Source organism: Mus caroli, chromosome 12, assembly GCF_900094665.2.
Source record: "Mus caroli chromosome 12, CAROLI_EIJ_v1.1, whole genome shotgun sequence".
Taxonomy (NCBI): Eukaryota; Metazoa; Chordata; class Mammalia; order Rodentia; family Muridae; genus Mus; species Mus caroli.
In genome coordinates, this window is record NC_034581.1 from 104,904,199 (window position 1) to 104,926,447 (window position 22,249).

Consider the following 22,249-nt stretch of genomic DNA (forward strand, 5'->3'; position numbering starts at 1 on the left):
CTTTGTAGACCAGGCTGACCTCGAACTCAGAAATCTGCCTGCCTCTGCCTCCCGAGTGCTGGGATTAAAGGCGTGCGCCACCACGCCCGGCTCATCTTTCTTTCTAATGTTAAAATGCAGGATTTCAACCCTAACCATGCCTTTAAAAAAATTTTTTTTAGCTTAGTGTTGTTATTCATTTTATGTGCATGGATGATTTGTCTGAATATATACACGTGTGCCATGTCTGTGTCTAGTGGCTGTGGAGGTCAGAAAAAGGCATCAGATCTCCTAAAACTGGAGTTACAGATGATAGGAGCCCACCTGTGTCAGGCCTCCAGACCACGTTGGCCTGCCAGTTCCCATTGTAGCCCACAAAGGCCTTCAGCCACAGCTGCTCCCTGCCAATGGGAGGGAAAGAGACACCCTACAAGGAAGCAGACTCAGAAAGCTGGCAACCAGCATAGCTGTCCCCAAACTACACAGATAAGCTGATAGGAGCTATACATAGAAAGAGTGGTCAGGTAAGGGACCTGGGGTATGACTAGGGAGGCTCAAATCCCGGTCCTCTGCAAGAGCAGGGAGTGCTTCCAACCACCGAGCTAGCTCTCCAGCCTAGCCTATGTAATTTTGGATGTGTGTGTGTGTGTGTGTGTGTGTTTGCATATGTACATTTATGTGTAGAACATTGGTGTGACTGACCGTGGTATGTGTTTGGAAGTCATAGGATAACTTAGGTGTCAGCCTTCGACTTCCACCTTCCTTGAATGAGGGTCTTTTGTTTGATGACACACACAGTAAGCTAGCTGGCCCAAGGGCTTCCTGTCTCCCATCTCACCATAGAACCACTGGAATTACATGGATCCCAGCGATTTGAACTCAGTCTCTCATACTAGCATGGCAAGGCCTTTACCCATTGAGCCAGACCCCTGCCTCCTACCTATTTTTGCTACCTTGATTTCTGGCATAGTGAGACACCTCCCAGGCTGGTTATCTTCCTCCCTCTCTCAGGCCTGCTTGTGGAGGGTGCTTTGAAGACCAGAGTCTGGGGTGAGGTGGGGGAGGGGTGCTCATTGTCACTGGGACACAGTACTTTCAAGGAAGGGAACTCAAGTGTACAGTGTTACATTGTCATTCATTTGTTGTTTCTATTTAGATTTTATAATGTTTTCTTAGATTTTCATTTTTATCTCTTACTAAATGGGTCTTGATTCCTCCCATCCTGGATATAATTGTGGCTGTGTGCCCTACTAAAGCAATTGCAACATCAAAAATGCTGACATTGTAGACCAGCACTTTGAGTTGGTTCATCTTATTGTAGAAGAACTGTTGACATTTGAATTGGGTCCCACTAAAATGTTAAAAATCTAGTGAATGGGGTAGGGATACGACTCAGAGGAGGGGTACCTGCCTCCCATCTGTAAGAGCCGGAGTTCCAGTCTCAGCACACATGGTGGGAGGAGGCAGTGGAGAGAGTTGGCCTTGTAGGATACTTACGCACTTATTGAGGAGTATACCAAGCCTCTCCGCTTGCTGAGACCACTGTCACCTCCTTGCCGGTCTCAGCACTGCTGACTTCTCTGTTCCGGGTCCTTGTGCCTCCCAGGCGTCACAGGCAGACTCATCGGTGAGCTTATTTGTAACATTTGCTGTCGCTGTTCGTGTCTTGGAACCACTCCTTACATGACCCATGGCAGATTGTGTCCACATAACTCCCAGATTAGTGATGTCCCCCTTGTGTGGGAGATGCCTGTCCCTCTGTGCTTGTTCAATGCTGGGTCATACAAAAGCCTCAGTCATTGCGGTGTGAAGGGTGCTTTGTAGTTTAACCTCAGAGGTTGGTTACAGTCTCAGGCCTGCTCAGTGAAACAGTAGTCCGAGTCAGTCCCTTCACTGGGTGTTTTGGGGTCTGGAAGATACAAGTGCCAAATGTTAAATGAAACACAACTTGTTTGTTTGTTTTTTTAAAGAAACTTATGAAAGTAGAAAATTAATTACGACTTATTTCTTGAGTCTGTTTTCTGTGTTGGGTATGGTGATGCAAACTTGTAGTCCCAGAAGTCTGGAGGGAGAGGCAGGCAGATCTGTATGAGTTTGAGGCTAGCCTGAGCTACATAGTGAGACCGTATCTCAAAACGGTAACAACAACAACAACAAAAAACCAAAACTTGGCAAAGCCAGGAGGAGGCCAGTGTGGGCCCTGTCATGAGCTAGAAGCCCTGCAGGCAGGTCACTGAGTATAGGGTCTCTCTCCTTCCTTGACCTGACTGGCAGGATCCCTCAGTCTGGCTTTTCAGAAGGGGTCAGTCCTGCCCTCCTCTGTGGAAACGCTGTGGTCCACCTTCTTTCACAGACTTTACATCGGCCATCGTTGGAAGTTTCCATAAAGTGTATGTTCTTACTGCTTAACAGTGTCTTCTGCTTCTGCTGCCCGGAGAGGTCTGGCTTCTCGCCTGTAAAATGGGTGTGAACTTGTCTCCAGGGTACCTGCCCTTGGCACGGCAGCAGACAGGTGGCCAGGGAGTGAACCCTGGGCTCCCAAGGCCCCTCTGCCCAGGCTTTTATCTCCTCCCTTCTCTTGATTACCTGTGTGCCCTGTGAGCTGGTGCCAGGCCACAGTGAGTTCTTAACTACCGTGGGTGACCACAGGTGACCCCTGGCCGACACCATAAGTAATAGCCAGCAGTTTGTCAGACGGCTGGACCTGCAGCCAGGCCCTCCCCGTAAAACCTGACCAGCATCTCACATCTCACGTTGTGAGCGTGTGCGTGCGTGCGTGCGTGTGTGTGTGCCTGTACTTTATTCCTTAGACATTCACCCTCTGTCCTCTCCTTCCACCTTAAGACCTGGTTCCCAGACAACCTGCTCTCCCCTGTGGTACCCCATGGCCCACTGCTCCTACTGCCCAGTGTCTCCTGAACTTCCCTGGCTCAGGCCTTACTTTACCTCCTCTTAGAGCTGTGGTAAGATGCACACAGTGAGCCCATCATGTGACCTACACACCACAGGTGTGCCTTCTGCAGCCTACGGGGTCCCAACCTGACCCTCCAGGCCCATGCATACCTCCCCAGACTGAATCCCCCTCGCAGAAGCTTTGCCCTGCAGCAGCCCCCTGGCCTCCTGCAGCTCTGCTGTCTCTGGGTTCGATGACTAGGGGTCTCCTCCTGCATTGTCCTCCATCTGGTTCCGTTTGCTTTAGCAGGAGGCCCTCAAGGCTCTCCAGCACAGGACTCCTTTCTGAGGCTCAGTGATGTCGAATTGCTTGTGCTGACACTTCCTTACGCGACAGCGGCGGGAGAAAGTGCTCAAACATGCTACCCCTTACCGCGTGCCGGCCATCTTCCCGAGGCTGTCTGTGAGGGAGGGCGGGCCTGTGTGTCTGTTATAGCTCCAGGAAACACTTGTTGCATTTGCTGGAGGAGGGAAGAACACTGCAGCTCTGGTCTGTCCTCCCCTGTCCTCTCAGGGACTGCTGTGACTGCTGTGGTACCACCTCTCAGGATGCTCAGGATACCCAGGGTGCCCAAGATGCCCAGGCATAGGCTCTCTCATGGCTCCCTTCTCCTTGCTCTGCCTTGGGGTTCTTGAAAAGGAGGTCAGCAGCTCAGCTGACCTGCTGTCGGGATGCTAAGGGTGGAAGCAGACCGTATAAAACAGTTGGTGTGGAAACTCTGAGACGCTTGAATCCTTTCTGTAGAGTTCATGGGTTTCCTGTCTTCTCAGAGCAAAAAAAAGCTGTGAGCACCTGCTCTGGTCTGAAAGGCATCCCAGCCCAGCTGCAAGGATTTAAAGTGAGCCCAGGTCTGCGTGCAGGAGCTGGAGTAGGCCAGCTTTGTTAGGTAAGCTTTGTGAGCTAAGCTCTGGTGGCTCTGCTCAGTCACTGGAGACTTGCTCGAATCAACAGGGCCACCCGAGCCTGTCCCTTTGTCCTTGATGCTGGCAACGGACTTTTCCTGGCAGCCTTTGAGTAGAGCTGCGCACTGGGGAGCTTTGATCTGTCTAAGGAACGTCTATTTTGAACTACAAGTGAAGGCAGAGGTTTTAGGTTAGACTTCTTCCCCAACAGGACCCATAACAGCTACATTCACACAGGTGCCAACACTGGCCAGCCTGATGCCACACACACACTGCCACTGCAGTACCACACACAGACTTGCTGATAAATGCCCGATTGGGGTGGACCAGAAAGGAGAAACAAACAAAACCTTTGGCTGGATTTAGAAATCGAGATTTGAAGGTTTTGTTCAGAAATACTTCGTAAAATTAAAATCAGTGGGATGTATTTACAGGCAGGTGTTTTGTTTGTTTGTTTGTTTTTAGTAGAAAACAAAACAGCAACAGAAGAGCAGAGGATGCAGGCTGAGTTCTGGTCTCTTCCGCAGTTGGACGCTGCCAGAGCCTTCATGGACCGCTCCAGCTCCCCTGGCACTTGTCCTGTAGAGGCCTGTCAGTACCAGCCCTGGATAGTGTAGCCGTAGCAACTGAGAATCAGTGTAGACAGTTGTAGCACTGGGCGGGTTGATGGCTGAAGGCCCAGGCCACGGCCTCGCCAGTGGTACGGGAATCTTCTTCACGACCATGGGTGGTGCTCTGACTGCTGGGATGCGGCAGCATGTCCTCCCTCTTAGTCGTGCACTGCCAGGAAGAGATGTGAGTGTAGTCAAGGCACTCTGACCAGAGGGGGGGCTGCTGAGTGCTCAACCTGTTCTTGCCATACACTGACAGAGCACCCTCCAGGCACTACACACTGTCTGAGGGCTCGCCTGCGGGTGGGGGTGGGGGTGGGGAGTCACGCCCCCAGAGTGGTCAAACCTGGTGGCCACTCCAGGGTTAGTCTCCATATAGGTTCTATAACTGGCTCTGCTGTGTCCCCAGTCATCACGTGGGGTCCTTCTGGTATTCAGTTGGTGGACAGAGGCATGTTCTGAGGAGAGCAATGGCTGCACTTGCCTTCTGCTGACCTTGTTGGGACTGGGCTTAGTGGCATCCTGCCTGGGTCCTGCACTTTGGGTTTGAACTCAGCAAGGGGATCATTATGGTGTATCGGAACTCCTAATAGCATTCTGTTAACTGATGGATCAGTGCCTTGTTCAGCCATCATCAGGGAAACTTCCTCCTGCAGCAGACAGGCGTGGCTGCAGAGACCTACAGTCATATATGGCACACACAGGATCACACAGGCATGCTGCCTCATTCCCAGCCAAAGAAGGAAGCTTCATGGGCCATTGACGGCTCCCTCTTTTCAGTGCCCCCGCCCCCCCCCCCTTCAGCTCTTTTGGAGCAGACGACTTTAGCAACGCTGACAACAGTGAGAGCTCTAAAGAGCGGCCAGTGCATCCGTGCCACCCTCGGTGGCCTCCCAGACACTGAGAAGTTATGTCACCTTTTCCACTCATATTTCTAATTCTTACATATGTATGGCTGTATAAACTTTCACAACCTTTCTCAGTCCCTTTGACATTAAATTAGTTTACAGTGTCTTTTGAATCATAAATGTCATATTCTCAAAGAAATTTCTTATTAAGGAGTTGAGAAACTCCTCACTAAAAACTCTAAGACACCCAGAACAGAGATAGAAGACAGCGCTGAAGAGAGGAGGGTGTCTTAGTCAGGGTTTTATTTCGGAGACACCTCGACCACAGCAACTCTTATAGAGGAAAACATTTCATTGGGGCTGCCTTACAGTTTCAGAGGTTTAGTTCATTATCAATATGTCAGGAAGCATGGTGGCATGCAGCCGATGGAAACTGAAATTTCACACTGGGTGGGGCTTGAACATAGGAAACCTCATAGCTCACTTCAACAGTAATGCACTTCCTCTAGCAAGGCCACACCTACTCCAACAGGGCCACACCCACCTCAACAGGGCCACACCTATTCCAACAAGGCCACACCTACTCCAACAAGGCCACACCTCCTAACAGTGCCACTCCCTATGGGACTAGCGTTCAAATGCATGAGTCTATGGGAGCCAGACATTAAGTCAAACCACCACAGCGGAGCAGCCAATGCTCTTGGATTGGAAGCCTAGGGTTGTTAAGGGATCAGTGCCAGCCTAGGGACCTACAGATGCAGGCAGTCCTACTGAGAGATGAATGGTGTTTCATCTAGAAACAGAAAAAGTCATCTTAAAATCTACTGGGAAGACCAAGACATCCCAAATCTTGAAAAAGGAAAGGGCTGGCACCTTATGCATCTTGATTTTAAAGCAACAAAGTTACAGTAAACAGGATGACTGTGGGTTTCCATAACAACACCCAAGGCTAAACCAGCGTAGAGAGCCAGGAGTAAAGCCAGCTCAGAGCGGGAAAGTACTGGAAACTGGAAGTCCACAAACATAATTACCTCAAAAGGCATCAAAATCCTAAGTGCTGTCAACCAAAAGTATAAAAAGTCTTTGAAGGAACTGGTGGTGGGGAGTTCATGGTATTAGATTCCAGTGAATTTTTGGACACGTTGTTAAATATTATAGATAATAAAAGACAAACTAGGTAAACTGTGCTATATCACACTTAAAACCTCAGTGTGTGTAAGGGGACACCGTCGGCAGAATGGGCAACCTACAGAGGAGAGGGAAATATTTGCAAATGACAAGCCTGATAACAGATTGATATCTTGACCATATGAACTCCTACACGTGGACAACAGCAAAACAACTTCATTTAAATATATAGAAGACTCAAGTGGACATTTCTCAGAATATACACTAATGACCCATAGGCCCAAGCATACAAGCTCAGCATCACTAATCATTAATGATGCAAATGAAAACTACCTCGAGATTACACACAAACCAGTGTTGCTGACGGTAGAGGACTGGGCCCTTGTGTGCTGTTGGTAGAAACATCAAATGGTACAAGAACTGTAAAAACCGTATGGAGATACCTCACAGAATTTAGAGTGGAATTACTCCATTCCACGTCAGGGCACACATCTGAAAGATTCTAGACCACTGAGGTGTACATGTAAAAATGGTTAGTTAGGATGGGGCTGGCATGGTGGCTCAGGAGATGACACGTGGTAGAAGAAAAGGTCTGGTTCCTGTAGGTGGTCCTCCGTTTCATGGCGTGGTGTGGGTGGGTGCACACACCCAGTTAAATGTAATAAAGAATAGATTTTGTGTTACGTGTCATATTTCAGCCCAGTTGTAAAATATGTTCTTAGTGAACTGTTTCATCCATGGTTATTTTATTTCTAGAATGGGTTCTTATAGCCCTGGCTGTCCTGGAACTCACTCTGTAGACCAGGCTGGCCTCGAACTCAGAAATCCGCCTGCCTCTGCCTCCCGAGTGCTGGGATTAAAGGCGTGCGCCACCACACCTGGCTTAGAATGGATTCTTAAAGTAAAATTACTAAGCAAAGCCTCTTGGTGTCTGTTGCCTGACTGTTTTCTAAGCCAGTGAGCAGTCGACAGCTCTGTTGTCAAAGCTCCGGCACAGCGTAGTTACTGTTCTCTGTATCATTAGAGTTGGGTGGATAAGATGGCTCAGCGGGCAGAAGTGCTGCTGTCACCCCTGGGCTCTGACCCCTGGGACCGACATAGCAGGAAAGGGGAACTGACTCTTGAGCTGTTCTCTGACCCTCACATTTGTCCCTTGACATGTGTGCACTAAATAAATACAGATATTTGTAAAAAAAAATTATCATTGCCCTAATAGATAAACACACTCTGCCATGCAGTTTCTGATTGTTCATAGTTTTGGTTTTTACACAAACTTGATCATTTAAATCCTAAGGGCTTAATGTTTTTCTAATAAATTTTATTAATCTGTATTTATAATATTTTCTTTGGTTGGAGGGAGATGTGAAAAAGGTCAGGGTTATTTGAATTGGTCTTAATTCTGGTGAGTGGGTATTGGTGGCACACGCCTTTAATCCCAGCACTCAGGAGGCAGAAGCAGGCAGATCTCTTGAGACCAGGCCAGTCTGGTCCACAGAGTGAGTTTCAGGACAGCCAGGTCTACACAAAGAAAGCCTACCGGGAAAAACAAAAACCAACAGAATAGATTCTTGTAAAACACAGAGTAACTGTTTTCAGATCTGCTCAGCGTCTGTCGGTGCTTTTAAGAGTCCTGGCCTATAGCTGTAGGGTTGATCCCTCATCTTGTCTGAAGATCCCTCTTGTAAAAGCTGTGGGGTTGGAGAAGTTGTGACTTGTCTTGGTTTGCTTGTCTCATTCCCAGCGGATTTCTTTTGGTGCGAGGAAGGGCTTGAGTTAACTGCGAATCATTTACTTGCTGTCTTCTGGGGGCTGTTTATATGATTCCCCCCATCCGTCGACTTGGTTTATTCTTCATGGTCTGAGAGCATTTGTTGGTGTTGGGTCACTGCTCCTGTCCCCTGCTCTCCTGTGATGTATGTCTAGTCATACTCTTGTTAGTCTGTTGACTTAGGTTGGTGGCACTAGCCTCTCTCTTCAGAATTGTCCTTGCTGTTGTCATTTCGTTTTCCGGGTGAATTTTAGGGTAATCTCATCATTTATCTTGAAAAACTGAAGAGGCCCACCTGGAGTTTGAGAGGAAAAGAGCTGGAGGCCTTTAGTCAGCCACTGGCCCAAGCCCTTCCCTTTACAGTTGGAGGCCCCCCCCCCCACCTCAGTCCAGCTCAGGAGCACACCTCCTGCCTTAGGGCTGTTTGTTTATGGTTCTCTCTCTCTCTCTCTCTCTCTCTCTCTCTCTCTCTCTCTCTCTCTCTCTNTCTCTCTCTCTCTCTCGGTTTTTCGAGACAGGGTTTTCTGTGTAGCCTTGGCTGTCCTGGAACTCACTCTGTAGACCAGGCTGGCCTCGAACTCAAAAATCCTCCTGCCTCTGCCTCCCGAGTGCTGGGATTAAAGGAGTACACCATAATGCCTGGCGGTTTTCTCTTTTTATATATGCTTACTGTGTATTCTGTCCTGAGTTCCTCCTGCCTCAGCTGGATGCTGAGAGTATGGTGTGCCCGCCTTATATCTAGTGTGGCATGTTTTATAGTCTTAGAATTCTTTAAAAACTACTTTATATGCCTAAGGTTTCCAAGAGTATGGGAGAAATCACTAATAAGGTTTGAAATCCTTTGATGTAAGATCATTAGGAAAAATACATCAAAAAGTGTCTTTGCTCTTTTGCCTTTGAATTTGTCTATGTTATATAAAGCTGTTAGGCATCTCCTCTCCTGCCTGTCTGTATTCCAGTTCATGAGCATAGCTCTAGGGTGTGCTAGCCCCCATCTCACCTCGGATGACATAGGAAATTATTGGCAGGCAGAAGTGTCTGTTTGTGGCCCCTTAGCCCCTTCCCACATTGCTGTTTGTGTCTGCCTGAGTCCCTCTGGATCACTCCTTACTCAGGAGGTGACATGAGGGAAGTGACGTTTGCCCTCAGCACCACCTGCAGGTCTTGAGAGGCAGTGGGGGCGGGGAGGTTGTAGGGATGGAGTTAGTTGAGAAACTCCTGGAGACAAGTGGGCAGGCAGAACCTCATTTACATTACCTTGCTATCCAAGCAGAGGCTGCTCCTGTCGCCCACAACTACAGTGCAGAGAACACCATCAGGTGGCTTCCACTTGAGGAGTGTTAGAGATAGTACACTAGGACTGAGGTCACTCGCCTGGCAGGCCTGAGGCCCCAGGGCCATCCCAGCCCTGCAAGCTCAGCCCTGCCCCCATGCTCTGCTGAGCTGTAGAATCCCGCAGCATCTTTGGCTCTGAAGGAAAGAGGATAGGGATTCAGATAGATTTTTTTTCTTCCTGTTGACCTTAGCGGCTACTGAGAAGGTAAAATCTGTTCTTGTTGGTGAATGGCTGTAAGGGTTCGTTCATTCACTGCAGTGTATCAGGCTAGACCCACAGAAGTCACGGAGCCATGTGTCAGGCGTGTTTGGGAGTTAAAGGCGTTTATTTGTCCTGTTCTTGAATTGAGCATTATAAAGTGGCACAGCATAATTCCAGAGATGTTTCTCCGAAGTGAAGACTTTTCAGTCCTGAAAGCGGCCTCCTCACACTCTCTCTGCCTCCCTGCAGACCCGCAGCAGGCATTGTCTCGCCAGCATCCTGACAGTGCTCTGACTCCGAAGGGCTCTCTTCTCTGAGAATAGTTTTTTTATGGTAATTCTTTTTTGTTTTTAAGATATGAATAGTAGTATAATAAATGAATAGAAAAATCTCTTAATTAATTTAAAGAAAGCATAACTTAAGGAATCTAACATAATAACATTTTTAAACTACAAAAAATAGAATGGGCCAGACAGACAGCTTAGTGAGTAAAGGCATTTGCCGCCAATTCTGAAGATCCAAGTTTGATTCCTGGGACCACATGGTGGAAAGAAAGAACTGATTTCCCACAAGTTGTCCTCTGACCTCCACATGAGCTGTGAAAACACACACACACACACACACACACACACACACACACGATGAATAAATAAATAAATTTATTTAAATGTAAAATAACCAAACCTGACCTTGCGTTCTTATTCTTATGCCCCCGCCTCTGTTTTGTGCCTTTTAAAGGTTTTCATAGCTGTGGAGTAGACACACCTTCGTCTGTGGCACTTCCTGACTATTAACTATTAAGCAGCTCCTCCACAGATTTTTAACCCTCATTTTTCTGGGCTGGGGGCGGAAACAAGGTCTCAGGAAGAAGCGAGTGTCTGATTATAAATCCCTCAGTTGCCCTGGTGATAGTAAGGAGGCTGAGCACAAGGCAGAGCCCAGACCCGTCGGGGTCGGTCGGAGCTTTTAGTATTTAAATAGATAGCCCCTTGCTTCCTGGAAACTGGGGTGCCAGCATGCTCTGCTCAGGCTGAAGGTCTAGCTTAATGGCAGAGGTTTGCTTAACGAGTACCAGGCCCTAGGCTTATCCCCTAGTTCTGTTTAAAAAAAAAAAAAAAAGGAGGAAAAAAACCCTAAATGAATAAAATAAGAGCTGAGAGGTAGAGGGCACAGGACAGGTTGGTGTAAGGCACCACTGAACTGGGGGGAACCGGTTTGGGGAACGATAGATCTTGGAGACCTAGCGTGCCTGTGTTCCTTTCTTCTGGCTGCTCTCGGCGTCATTTATATGCTCTCTGATAGGACTGCGGCCCCTGGTGCCACCCTCTGAGAGCTCAGATTCTTACCTAAAAGTTAGTGAGAAATGAAGACTGTGGAAAGCCGGAAAATGCCCAGGTTTTTAATGCACACACACTGACAGCCAAACAGAACGCTCTTTCCGCTTGCAGGCTTTTTTTTTTTCCAGTGTCATTTTAAGTTGCAGCTTCTGGCCAATCAGCGAGCTCCATGCCTAGTGACATCACGAAGCAGCCAGTTCCCTCCAGCTGCAGAGAGCTTCAGTTTGTCTTTTTTTTTTTTTAAACTAAAATGGAGGCTGGTTTCTTGCCTTAAGGAGTACAGCGCCCTTCCCGCTGGAGCCTAGATGTTGACATGTAATAAAGCGGGCAGCGGGATGGTGGTGGATGCGGCCAACTCCAACGGGCCTTTCCAGCCCGTGGCCCTTCTCCACATTCGAGGTGAGTTATTGTGTGTGCTACTGACCGGAACCTTCCGTGGGTAGTTAATAAATGGCTATTGTGCTTTGGATAGGAAAAGCAGGAAGTCTAACCAGCAGAGTCCCCTTCACGTTGACGGGACTGCGCCTGGGCAGGCCAGGGGTGTCACCTCCGATCGGTGGGCATTTTACACATTACTTACGGGGCCTGAGGCTCAGGAGGCCTTGCACGCAGAGTTCAAAGCTGGTTTTTCTGCTTTCTCGCTGCTCTCCCATCCCCCTTTCGAGGCTGTGCTGATGTCAAAGGATGTGAAGTCACTGCCCGGGGAAGGTCTTGGGTGGGGGAAGGAAAGAGGCGGGCCAGGCGGGCCTGGCTAAGTTGTCTGTTCAGGGAGTTTGAGTTACCTTGGTGTTGGTGTTTGGTAATACTGCAAGGGTTTTGCCTCGGTCACAGCTCTGAATTAAGGATGAACTGCAGGCACAGAATGTGCAGAATTGATGAGAGGAGAACTTCATTTTGGAGGATGTGTGCTCTAGCCATGCAGCCTGAAGGGAGCTAGGCTCCTGCGTGAACCCCTCAGATCTGCCGAGATCTGCCGGGGTTCTAGTTGTTAACTGCTAGGCTCTTAGCTTTACAGCGGTGCCTGTGCTTTGCATTGACAAAGGCGTTGTTAAGATTTAAAAGGGCAACAAGTTTTCAGTGTGTATGTAGGTCACGGAATGGCCGGCCTGTAGGAAGCAAATGTGTAGCTTTCTCTCCATCCTCCTTGAACTGCTGTAGAAGTTGGCTTCCACAGTGGTTAAATGTAAGATGGCCAGGAAGAAGCAAAGGGTGACCACAGGTGCCTCGGCTGTACAGGTGCCTCGGCTGCAGAACCCAGGCAGCAGTATGTCTGTTGATTCTGAGCCATTGGCTAATGAGCAGTAACTTGACTGGATTGCAGGTACAAGTCCTATATTAATACATGTAAGGAGGTCCCTTATGGGTAATTTTTTTTAATTTTTAAGTTTTTATGTATGTGTACATTTTGCTTGTGTGTATGTATGTATGTGGACCACATGCATGTCTGCTGGTGCCCAGAGAGTCAGAAGAAGGCTTCCTGTTCTCCAGAAGTGGACTCAGGGATGCTTGTGAACCACCACGCAGGTGCTCGTAACTGAGGCCAGCTCCTCCCCAACAGCAACAAGTGCCCCTCACCACTGAGCCCGGTCGGCAACCTCAACAACCCCTTTGGTTTGTGAGCCTTCTGGTGCTTATTAGACACCTGATACTCTAGTTCTTCTTGGAATTATGAATTTGTTCAAAAATAGAATCATTTGGTTTTACATTTTATAAATAGAATGATTAATTTATGGGAGGCCCTGTTCCACACTTTCCTGTGCCCATCACAGAGTGTCCTCCTCGAGCTGCTCAGTGTCTAACTGTCAAGGAAGGTGATGCGCCTGGTCCTGAAAGGGACTCAAGGTTTTCAGAAAGAAACCTGTAGCCACCTAAAAATGGCTTGTAATGCAAACGGCTGGAATAGCTCCTAATTTTAAGTCTGAAGGCATACTTGATTTCCTCATAAAGACTTCTTAAAGCAGGCATAAAATGACCTGGCTATGTGAGCCAAGTGCTGAAGCTCATTGAAAAGGACTACAATACAGCCCCTTCCCCCAGAGTCCCCTGCTGGAGAAGGACAGAGGACAGACAGGAAGAGACACCTGTGGGCAGGGAGCCCTGGGGAGCACAGGAACTGGGGTGCTGGGAAGGAAGGAAGAAGACACAGGAGAGGGTGGCCTCCACCCCACGCCTCCTTGAGGCAGAGGGATCTTTCACTCCAAAGGGAATACAGCCTGCCCAAGACCACATAGCCCTCAAATGGTAGGACTAGAGTCCAAATCTAGGCAGCTGTTTTTTATCTTGTTTGCAATCTTTATAAGTCACTTTTGGAGAGAAATTGTGGCTGTTGGCCGAGTGTCTTGCAAGAGGATTACAGTTTGCTGCCCAGGGCCTGGCCGGGGCTCAGTTCAATGGCCCTGTTTTGCATGACAGTCGTATACCGAGAGTTCATTTCTTATTCATTTTGCATACCTTCTGTTTGGCAAGTTTGACAACCACACTCTAGGCTGATCCTGACTTGGTCCTTGAGCAGATGCAGTGGCCTGCTTTCCCTGTGGGTGGGGGCACTGGGGTAGGGGCAGTCAAGTCGCAGTGAGTGCTGCTGCTCACCTGACGTATGCTCCCAGTTAGTTCGGTAGCTGGTGATGCTGACAGTGATTAATGTGGCAAATTCACCATTCCCAAAAGTTCAAGTGTCAAAGGGAAGACGGTTTAACCACTGCAGGCCTGACTGCCTTTGGGGGAGAGCGATGGCTGTAAATTTAGCTTGATGACACAGCTCCTGCACTCACAGGCTGTCCAAGAGAGCAGTCTCCCGAGATGGAAACACACTTTGTGATGTCCACTCTACTAGCCTGTGGCCACATGTGACCATCTAGCACTTAAAACTCTTTTATCTTAGATAAGTGTCAGCCAGGGTTGTCAAATTGGACAGCAAAGGTCTAGTCTGGAATTGGCACTCTTTCAACTAAAGTCCAGACTAAATATTTTTGGCCCTGAGCAAAAGCAGCTACAGCGGTAAATGAAGAGGCCTGCCTGTCGACCCACAAAGTCTTATTTACACACGCAGGGAGCAGACTGGGTCTGCTCATGGGTTCTTGCCTCCAGACCTGTTCTTGCTACTCCTGCTTGTCTGAGCTTGTGTGAAGACCATGGATCCCTCCTGCCCTCCGTGGAGGACCCATCTCAGAGCTAGGCTTCAGGCAGAGACAGCTCAGCCAGGAAGATGCCAGCCACCAGAGAAGGAAGCAGGACAGGCAGTCTAGAACCTCTTCCTGTTGACCTGTATTCAGGGCCATCAGAAAGTCTTGCACCTGATAACCTTGTGCTGATTCATTTCTTAGAAACTTCCTGGGTGACAGTGGGGACACCCAGCTGGAAGCAGGAGAGCTGGTGGTCCTTTTTAAAGTAGCCTCTTTCTCCTAGGAAGTGGGGTCTAATGAAGAGAGCCCCTCTCTGTCGCAGATCCTCGCTGGGTCATGGGTTGGTGGGCGTTCTCTCTGCCAATAAGAACTTAAACCAGGCAGGAAGCAAGTAAAGCGGATGAGCCCTGGTCTCTATTTCCTAGCGCGACAATGTGACCATGACTGCGCAGTGTGGGTGGGAGGGTGCACTCAGGACCCACTGCTACCCACATTCTCCAAACAGGGAAGGGAAGCTGCCCGCCTGCCCGAGTGAGACTGTAAAGTAAGGATGCCTTTTCTGGTTGCCTGCTGTTAACTGCATGAGCTGTCTGTCACTCACCCTGAGTGGCAGAGTTTAGGAATGACCAGTACACCCTTCCTGTGCATGTGTGTACCTTGTGGCATCCTGGGGAAGGTGCGCTCTAGTGTCTGCATGTGTGCGTGCGTGGGGGTGTGCACGTGCGCGCTGCCGGAATTAGTTCTGCCCTTGGAGTTGGGGAGAAGGCTACTCACATGGTTGCTTTATAGTAGAAGCCTTTTCTGATTTATTTTTCCATTGAGACATGTTAATTGTGTAGAAGAATAAGAGGGAAAGCTGAGGAAAGAATGAGAGAAGCATGGCAGGTAATGATCACCTGGCACCCATGGCACCCATGAAGCCCAGGGTTCAGCCCCCAGCTTCTCATGGAGCACTCTGGCAGTGGAGGCAGGAAGAAGAGAAGCTCTCTCAGGACAACAGCCCCGGCTCTGGAAAACCTGGGTTAGGTGACCGGGAGGGCTGGGTGGGGCGTTTGGACCTAGGAAAAGAATTGGCGGCAAGTGCGAGGCTGTAGTGCCTGTGCGTCCTCACCCCACATGGATTTGTTCTGTGTTTGTCCCACAGTGCCGTGCTGGCTCAAGGAGCACTGGCTCACTCACTCGGGTCTCGCTCTCTCTCACTCTTGCTCTCTGTGCTCCAGCCTGCTGGGGAGCAGCTATCCTGCTGTGTCTGTCTGAACCTCACTCCACCCAGCCTGGGGGCCGACTATGTGGGTACTGCCTCGGGTGTCTGTCCCAGAGCAGAGGCAGGACCAAGGCCACATCCACCTGTCCCACTTTTCCTTTTGAGTCCTTCCAGTGCCAAAAGATATTATTCCACACACCCCCCACCCCGCCCTTTGAGAGACCAGGGAGCGCCCTCTGCAGGATTACAGAAATGCAGTAAGTCTAAGACAGTCAGAGCCCAGCACAGCTCCTGTCACAGAATCACGAGGTGAGGGGACAGTCCCCTTGTATCCCTACATGCTCACTGTCTCCTGCACATAGGACTTTGTGTCCTGTGATGCCTGGGGAGCAGCAGTTGCTTCTTACCTGAGAGAGTAGGGCTTGCTGTGGGTTGTACACGTTTTTTTGGTTTTTTTCCGTATACATTTTAAGATTTTTGTATATGTGTGTCTGTGTATGTGCATATGAGTGCTGGAGCCCCAGGAGACCACAAGAGGGCACCGGACCTTCTGTTCCTGGATTTACAGGTAGTGTGAGCCACTAGACACTGGTGCTAGGGCACAGACTCAGATCCTCTGCAAGGGCAGACGGGCTTTTAATGACAGAGCCCTCCCTCCAGCCCAGAGCTGTTTCTTAAACCACGTGATGGGATGTACTCCTAGCCCGCTGGAAGGTTAAGGCAGGGAGGATTATTTTAAGATCAGGGCCAGTCTGAGGTGCATAGTCACTTTAAGGTCAGCCTGGGCTACGTAGCAAAAACAAACCAGTCAGGCTCAAGAGATGGCTCCGCAGGTAAAGGAGCCACCAAGTCTGGTAACTCAACTTCAGTCCTTGGATTCACACGGTGAAAGGAGAGAACCAGTTCCTACAAGTTGTCCTCTGACCTTGACTCTCTCTCTCTCTCTCTCTCTCTCTCTCTCTCTCTCTCTCTCTCTCGCTCTCTCTCTCTCTTAAAATTTTTATAATGTAATTTTGAAAACATTTTAAAGTCTTCCTTTTTATTTTTGTTTTGTTTTTGTTTTTTGTTTTTTTGTTTTGTTTTTTGGTTTTTCGAGACAGGGTTTCTCTGTGTAGCCCTGGCTGATCTGGAACTCACTCTGTAGACCAGACTGACCTCGAACTCAGAAATCCACCTGCCTCTGCCTCCCGAGTGCTGGGATTAAAGGTGTGAGCCACCATCGCCCAGCTAGTCTTCCTTTTTAAGTTTGACTAGAGATTGCCCAAAGCAAGCATAGTCACTACACACTGAGCAGATAGAAGACTGGTTTTATTTTAGGTTCGTGAATTATCCATAAATCAAAAAATGGTTCTAGTTTAAGAATGCAGGCTAAAGTGTCATGGTTAGACGCTATGAGTAAATGCAGATCAGCTTCTTGTTTGTGAAAATACCAAACTCAGGGGCCCAACAAGATGCTCAGAGGGAGGGGCTGATGATCTGAGTTTTGTCTCCGCAACTCGTGTGCCGAAGCAGAGAATGGAATCCTGAAACTTGTCCTCTGCCCTCTGACATATGTGCACACATGTTCCGAAATATATTTAAAATGTTATTTTAAAATATCTACAAAATGAAGCTGTGTTGGAGTGGTGCTGATCTGTAATTCTGGTGCTGCAAGACTGATGTCAAAGGACCAAAGACTCAAGACTAGCCTGAGATGCTTGTAAGTTCAGGGCCAACCTGGGGCTACATTGTGACACATACCTGCAGTGAAACCTGCTAACTGTGGACTGCGTCAGTTGGGGAGCCCAGTGTGCTGCAGGGCCCTGGTGCTGTGGACGTCCTTGCTTCTCTGGGTGTGGTAAAGATGGGATTTTGTAACTTACTGTCAGGGAATGGAGACTAAAGTGTCTATCAGTGACGCATCAGGATGTCTGCACCTTGCTCGGGTAGTAAAGGGGCCACTAAGTCTAAAGCAGCATGCTGATGCACAGAGTGGAGGATGCAGGGAAGGAGACACCGCAGTACCCATTCACTGGGACAAAGGCTTTACATTCTTCAGGATGTTTGAGGGACGAACTTTAGAGACGCTGTGCCTTAGGCAGAGTGTGACAGACCTGTCACAGCACAGGAATTGCTCCCGACCTGGTCACAGCTGCCCTGTGTGTTGGCTGTTTTATCCCCTGGTTGCTAACTCACAGCGGCCCCACGGCTCCCCGTGTATTTTGGGGTCCATGCTTGATTTGATATTGACAGCATTCTTACTGGCCTTACACAGTAACTAGCTGCCCTTAAGGTTCTCAAGGAGATAAAACCAAGGTTTCCTCTGAGCTTCAGGGTAAGGATAAAGACACGGGATTAGATCCAAAACCTTGGTTATATCAGGCAGGGGAGCCCTTCTCTGTACCTAGAAATAGGAAAATTAATTGATTTACCTTTTCAGTGTTTGTGAGAGGAATAAACAAGTAAATATAAGCCAGGAGCTTAGAATGAAATGTTGTGAGTCTCTCCACATGTTAGTGGTGGCCATGGGGACCCTTTTGTGGGGTGCCTGTGGTTCTTTCTAGAGCCCAAGAGCTAACCACAGTTACAGCTGGGGCACCTGCATGTTTGCTCTCCTTAAAGTTCAGTTGAGGTCTTTTTGCCTCTGGCTTCCCAAGCCTCTTCATCTCTTTCTGTGTTGCCCCACTAAAGCAGCACCTTCAGTGCCCTGTGAGTGTGTGTGAAATTATCTCCTGGGTGATCCCAGGTGCCACCTCCATGGTTTCTGTGGAGCATGTCCTAACCCTGGGGGAGCCTTTTTTGGAGGGGCGGGGAGGGTTTCAAGACAGGGTTTCTCTGTATAGCCCAGGCTGTCTTGGAACTCACTCTGTAGACCAGGCTAGCCTTGAACTCAGAAATCCTCCTGCCTCTGCCTCCCAAGTGCTGGGATTAAAGGCGTGCACCACCACTGCCTGGCTGATTGGTCCAGCCTTTTTTTAATTTTGTCAAGTCCAACCTAAAAACTCGAACTTAGGTTTTTAACTGTCAAAGTAGAGTCTTAGCGTTAACAGCCATAAGACATGTTCAGTTTTGAAGTCAGTGATGCCGATTGTGACCGGATCGCACACGTGTCATTTCCCATGTCATTTCCCATTTGAGCTTTGAGCATAGTGTGCTCGTAGTCGGATGCTTTCGCTGGGACTCACTGCTTATAGGGATGCATTTCTTTTTTGTTGTTGATTTTCCCCCCTTTTTTTGAGATGGGGCTTACGTTGCCCAGGTTAGTCTCAGACTCCTGGGCTGTTTGAGCCTCCCTCGTGTCTGGGACTTTGGGCATATGCCACCATGCCTAGCTGGTGCTGTCGTGTGTAACTAGGAAGCTCTGGCTCTCTGCTTTCCCTTCAGCTTGCTTTCAACTTTCTCCTGTCAGACTGGGCAGCATTCGAGCTAAGTGATATCTCAGGTGTAACCTTAAGTCTTATTGTTTTAATTTTTAATATCGTGGTGCTTTAGTAGAGCTTGATATGTTAATATTTTGGGGATTTTATGATTTGCATATGACAGCTTTCATCATATGCTGAATTTTTTTGTGGTTGTGTTGCTGGTTGTGTTGCTTATAAGTGGTATTTCTAAATTGTGGTGTTTTAACTTATGAAACCCTGAGGACAGTAATGCTCCATTCTAGGGAGCAATCATAACTCTTGCAAAGTTGCTGACCCTTCAGTCTAGCGATGAGAAGCAGTGTATGTATTGTAGCTGATTTCTGCTCCTGCACAGCTACAGAAACGAGTCTTCCAGCTCTGTGTAGACCACATGCACCTGCGAGCCACATACTCAGAACTCGGTGGTTGTGACAGCCCTGTAGTCTACACACCAGGAACCCCAGAGTCGCAGAGCTACCATCAAGGGGTCTCTCTGCGGGTGCCCCTTTCAGATAGTCTAAATGCTGTGTAGACACTGGCTTGATGGTGAGACAGTGATGGGTAAACAGCTGCTTTCATAGAAGAAGGTAGCGGGGCCCAGCTATCGGCCACCACGCGCTCTGACATGCACATGCCTGTCTACCTTGATGAAGGTGACTTGTTTTAGAAAATCCCTCCTCTGACACAAACTTTCTCAAGTCTGTGTGAGGAAGTGCAAAGCTCACAGAGGCAGCTCAGCATGGCCGCCTAGGCATGGCCGCAGCGCTTTGGCTCTGCAGAGGAGACGCCCCCTCTTGGTAAGTTGAGCTGCAAGCTTACTTCTCCAGCCACCTTCCTAGGACCTTCCTTCACTTCTACTTGAAACACCAAAAGTCACATTGTGTTTAGGACATGAACATTTGGGCACAATTCCTCGGATATGCAAGAAGCGAGCTTATCGGCTCAAAGGAAACGGTCACAAGACTACTTTTGGCCTCGTGTAAAATTAAAGCTTTCAAACCAAGTGTAGATTGATGAAAATTTGCATCTGCATGGTAAGTATGAGAGCTCCCAGGGAAGGCTGCCCTGCTGGGATTGGTGGCATTGTTCAGTGACAGTGGGACGAGTCCTAGGGACCAGCAAATAAGCGCAGCGCAAGGCATATGCCAGCAATTGGAGTCAGTGAGGGTGCACTGCAGGCCAGAGGAGTTTCAGGTACCTGGACTTCATCAGCACAGCTTCAGATCCACAGTGCAGCTAAGACTTAGAGGTGGTATTTGCTGGCCAGGTATAGTGGCTGGTGCATGTAGGAGGCCGAGGCAGGAGGATCACAGTTAGCTTCAGGCTAGTTTGGACTACAGAGTAAAACAGTGTCAAAAATCAGCCAATCAGAGTTAACAACCAGCCAGGCCTGGTGGCTCACGCCTTTAATCCCAGCACTTGGGAGGCAGAGGCAGGCGGATTTCTGAGTTCGAGGCCAGCCTGGTCTACAAAGTGAGTTCCAAGACAGCCAGGGCTATACAGAGAAACCCTGTCTCAAAAAACAAAACAACAAACAAACAAAACCAGAGTTAACAACCAAAGTAACTAAAGCTGCAGCTGTCACTTCCTGAGTTTGAATGTCAGATGGAAGAGCATTGGAAATGCTCAGGCTGCTGAAGTGAGCATGTGTGTGTGTGTGTGTATGTGTGTGTGTGAGAGAGTGTGTGTGTGTGTGTGTGTGTGTGTGTGTGAGAGAGTGTGTGTGTGTGGAGAGTGTGTGTAAGAGAGTGTGTGTGTATGTGTGAGTGTGTGTGTGAGTGAGTGTGTGTGAGTGTGTGTGTGTGTGTGAGTGAGTGTGAGAGAGTGTGTGTGTGAGAGAGTGTGTGTGTGAGTGTGTGTGTATGTGTGAGTGTGTGTGAGTGAGTGTGAGAGAGTGTGTGAGAGAGTGTGTGAGAGTGTGTGTGTGAGAGAGTGTGTGTGTGAAAGAGAGAGAGAGTGTGTGTGTGTGTGTGTATGTGTGAGTATGTGTGTGTGTGTGAGAGAGAGAGTGTGTGTGTGTGTGACTGTGTGTGTGAAAGAGAGAGAGAGAGAGAGTGTGTGTGTGTTTCCCATACTCCTCGACAAAAACACCTCACCACAGGAAGTTGAATACAGAGGCAGCCATGCAAACCTGCCTGCCTTCTGTTAAGTCTCCTGCAGAGACATATACAAACGTGTAGGATAGTACCGTTCACCCAAATTTAAAAAAATAAGTTTGTTTTAGTAAAGGTGTGCTCTGCCATGAAATAGGCCTATTAATAACCAATTTAAGGAGAGGGTGACATTTTAAAAATTCTCCTCCATGGTCGGAATCTCTGGATGTAACCCACCCAATCAAAGCTCCTTTTGGTCTGTACATAGAACCTGACACTGTAAGTGAGTAGGTGGGTTCTGACACCACAAAATCAGAAAACCTTATCCCAAGAATCTCTAGCCCGGCTTCTTGCACTTTTCTTAATCAGAACTAAAACCAAATCTCCCTTGCCTTCTGCATCCACCTGCACAGCAGAGTGCTTGCCATGCGTTTGCAGTCTGCTGTGGGCGCTTGAAGGCGCTTGCCCGTGTGTGTGTGTGTGTGTGTGTGTGTGTGTGTTTACTTACAAACACAAATATTATAAAAGTGCTTTTATTCACAGAAAGTTTCTAGTCTTTTTATTCTTCAGTTAGTAAGGAAAACAAGCAAAATGAAAGAAATTTGAGAAAACAGACCTTTTTGTAAGTTTGTAGCGAGCGATGCTCTGAGCTGCTGGCACCTTTATGACCGGCCTCATGCAGTTTATGCATTCAGGGAGTAAACACTGGGTTGAGTCTCCTGCACCTTCAGTAAACGTGGTTTAACATTTTTGGGCTAGGTAAGCATTTGGAAGGAGGAGGCAAGTGTGTAGCGTTTGCCACCTTCCAGAGCTTGGTGCAGGTTCACTTGGTCATTTTGCAGGTGCCGGGGATAACAAGGCAGAGCATCTCTTCCTGGTGTAGCTTCAGGGTGGTGTCCCCGTGTAAGGCCTGGAGATGGGCCATGGCTTCCTTTTCTTAGTTCTTCAGACCTGAGCCTAAGTGGACCTTTTAGTCTTGCGACTGTCAGTGGTCATTTGAAGGACATTTTAATTTTAAAGGTTAGGCCACACTCACTGAGTGACTCTCCTCCCCTCCAGACAGAGCCCTTCCTAAGTTGTCAGATGACATTGTCCAGACATCAAAGCTGTCAGATCTAGGGGAGGGTACGCTGTCCTTTAAGGAGTCTGGCTTAAGTCTTTACCTTCCCGAGTCTGCAAGCATGTTCTCTTTAGAAATGTATTTGACCAGATAACTTCTTTTCTTTTTTTTTTTTAAAGACTTATTTATTTTATGTATATGAGTACACTGTAGCTGTCTACAGACACACCAGAAGAGGGCATCGAATCCCATTACAGATGATTGTGAGCCACCATGTGGTTGTTGGGAACTGAAGTCAGGAACACACACACACACACACACACACNC

General features: G+C 48.4%; 1 protein-coding gene across 10 annotated transcripts in view; it reads left to right on the top strand.

Annotated features, from left to right (window-relative positions):
- The window catches only part of Ppp2r5c (protein phosphatase 2 regulatory subunit B'gamma), a 149,079-nt gene that overhangs the window by 29,787 nt on the left and 97,043 nt on the right, over positions 1 to 22,249 (top strand). For 4 of the 10 annotated variants that reach the window (XM_029484947.1, XM_029484948.1, XM_021179522.2 and 1 more), the window contains exon 1: positions 11,259 to 11,462. The exons of 5 other annotated variants lie outside the window; for them this stretch is intronic. In XM_029484947.1, coding sequence (XP_029340807.1) covers positions 11,369 to 11,462 — 94 coding nt within the window. In that variant the 5' untranslated portion in view covers positions 11,259 to 11,368. Of the gene's footprint in view, positions 1 to 11,257; positions 11,463 to 22,249 lie in introns of those variants that run through there. One more of the 10 variants, XM_021179521.2, reaches the window with a different exon arrangement.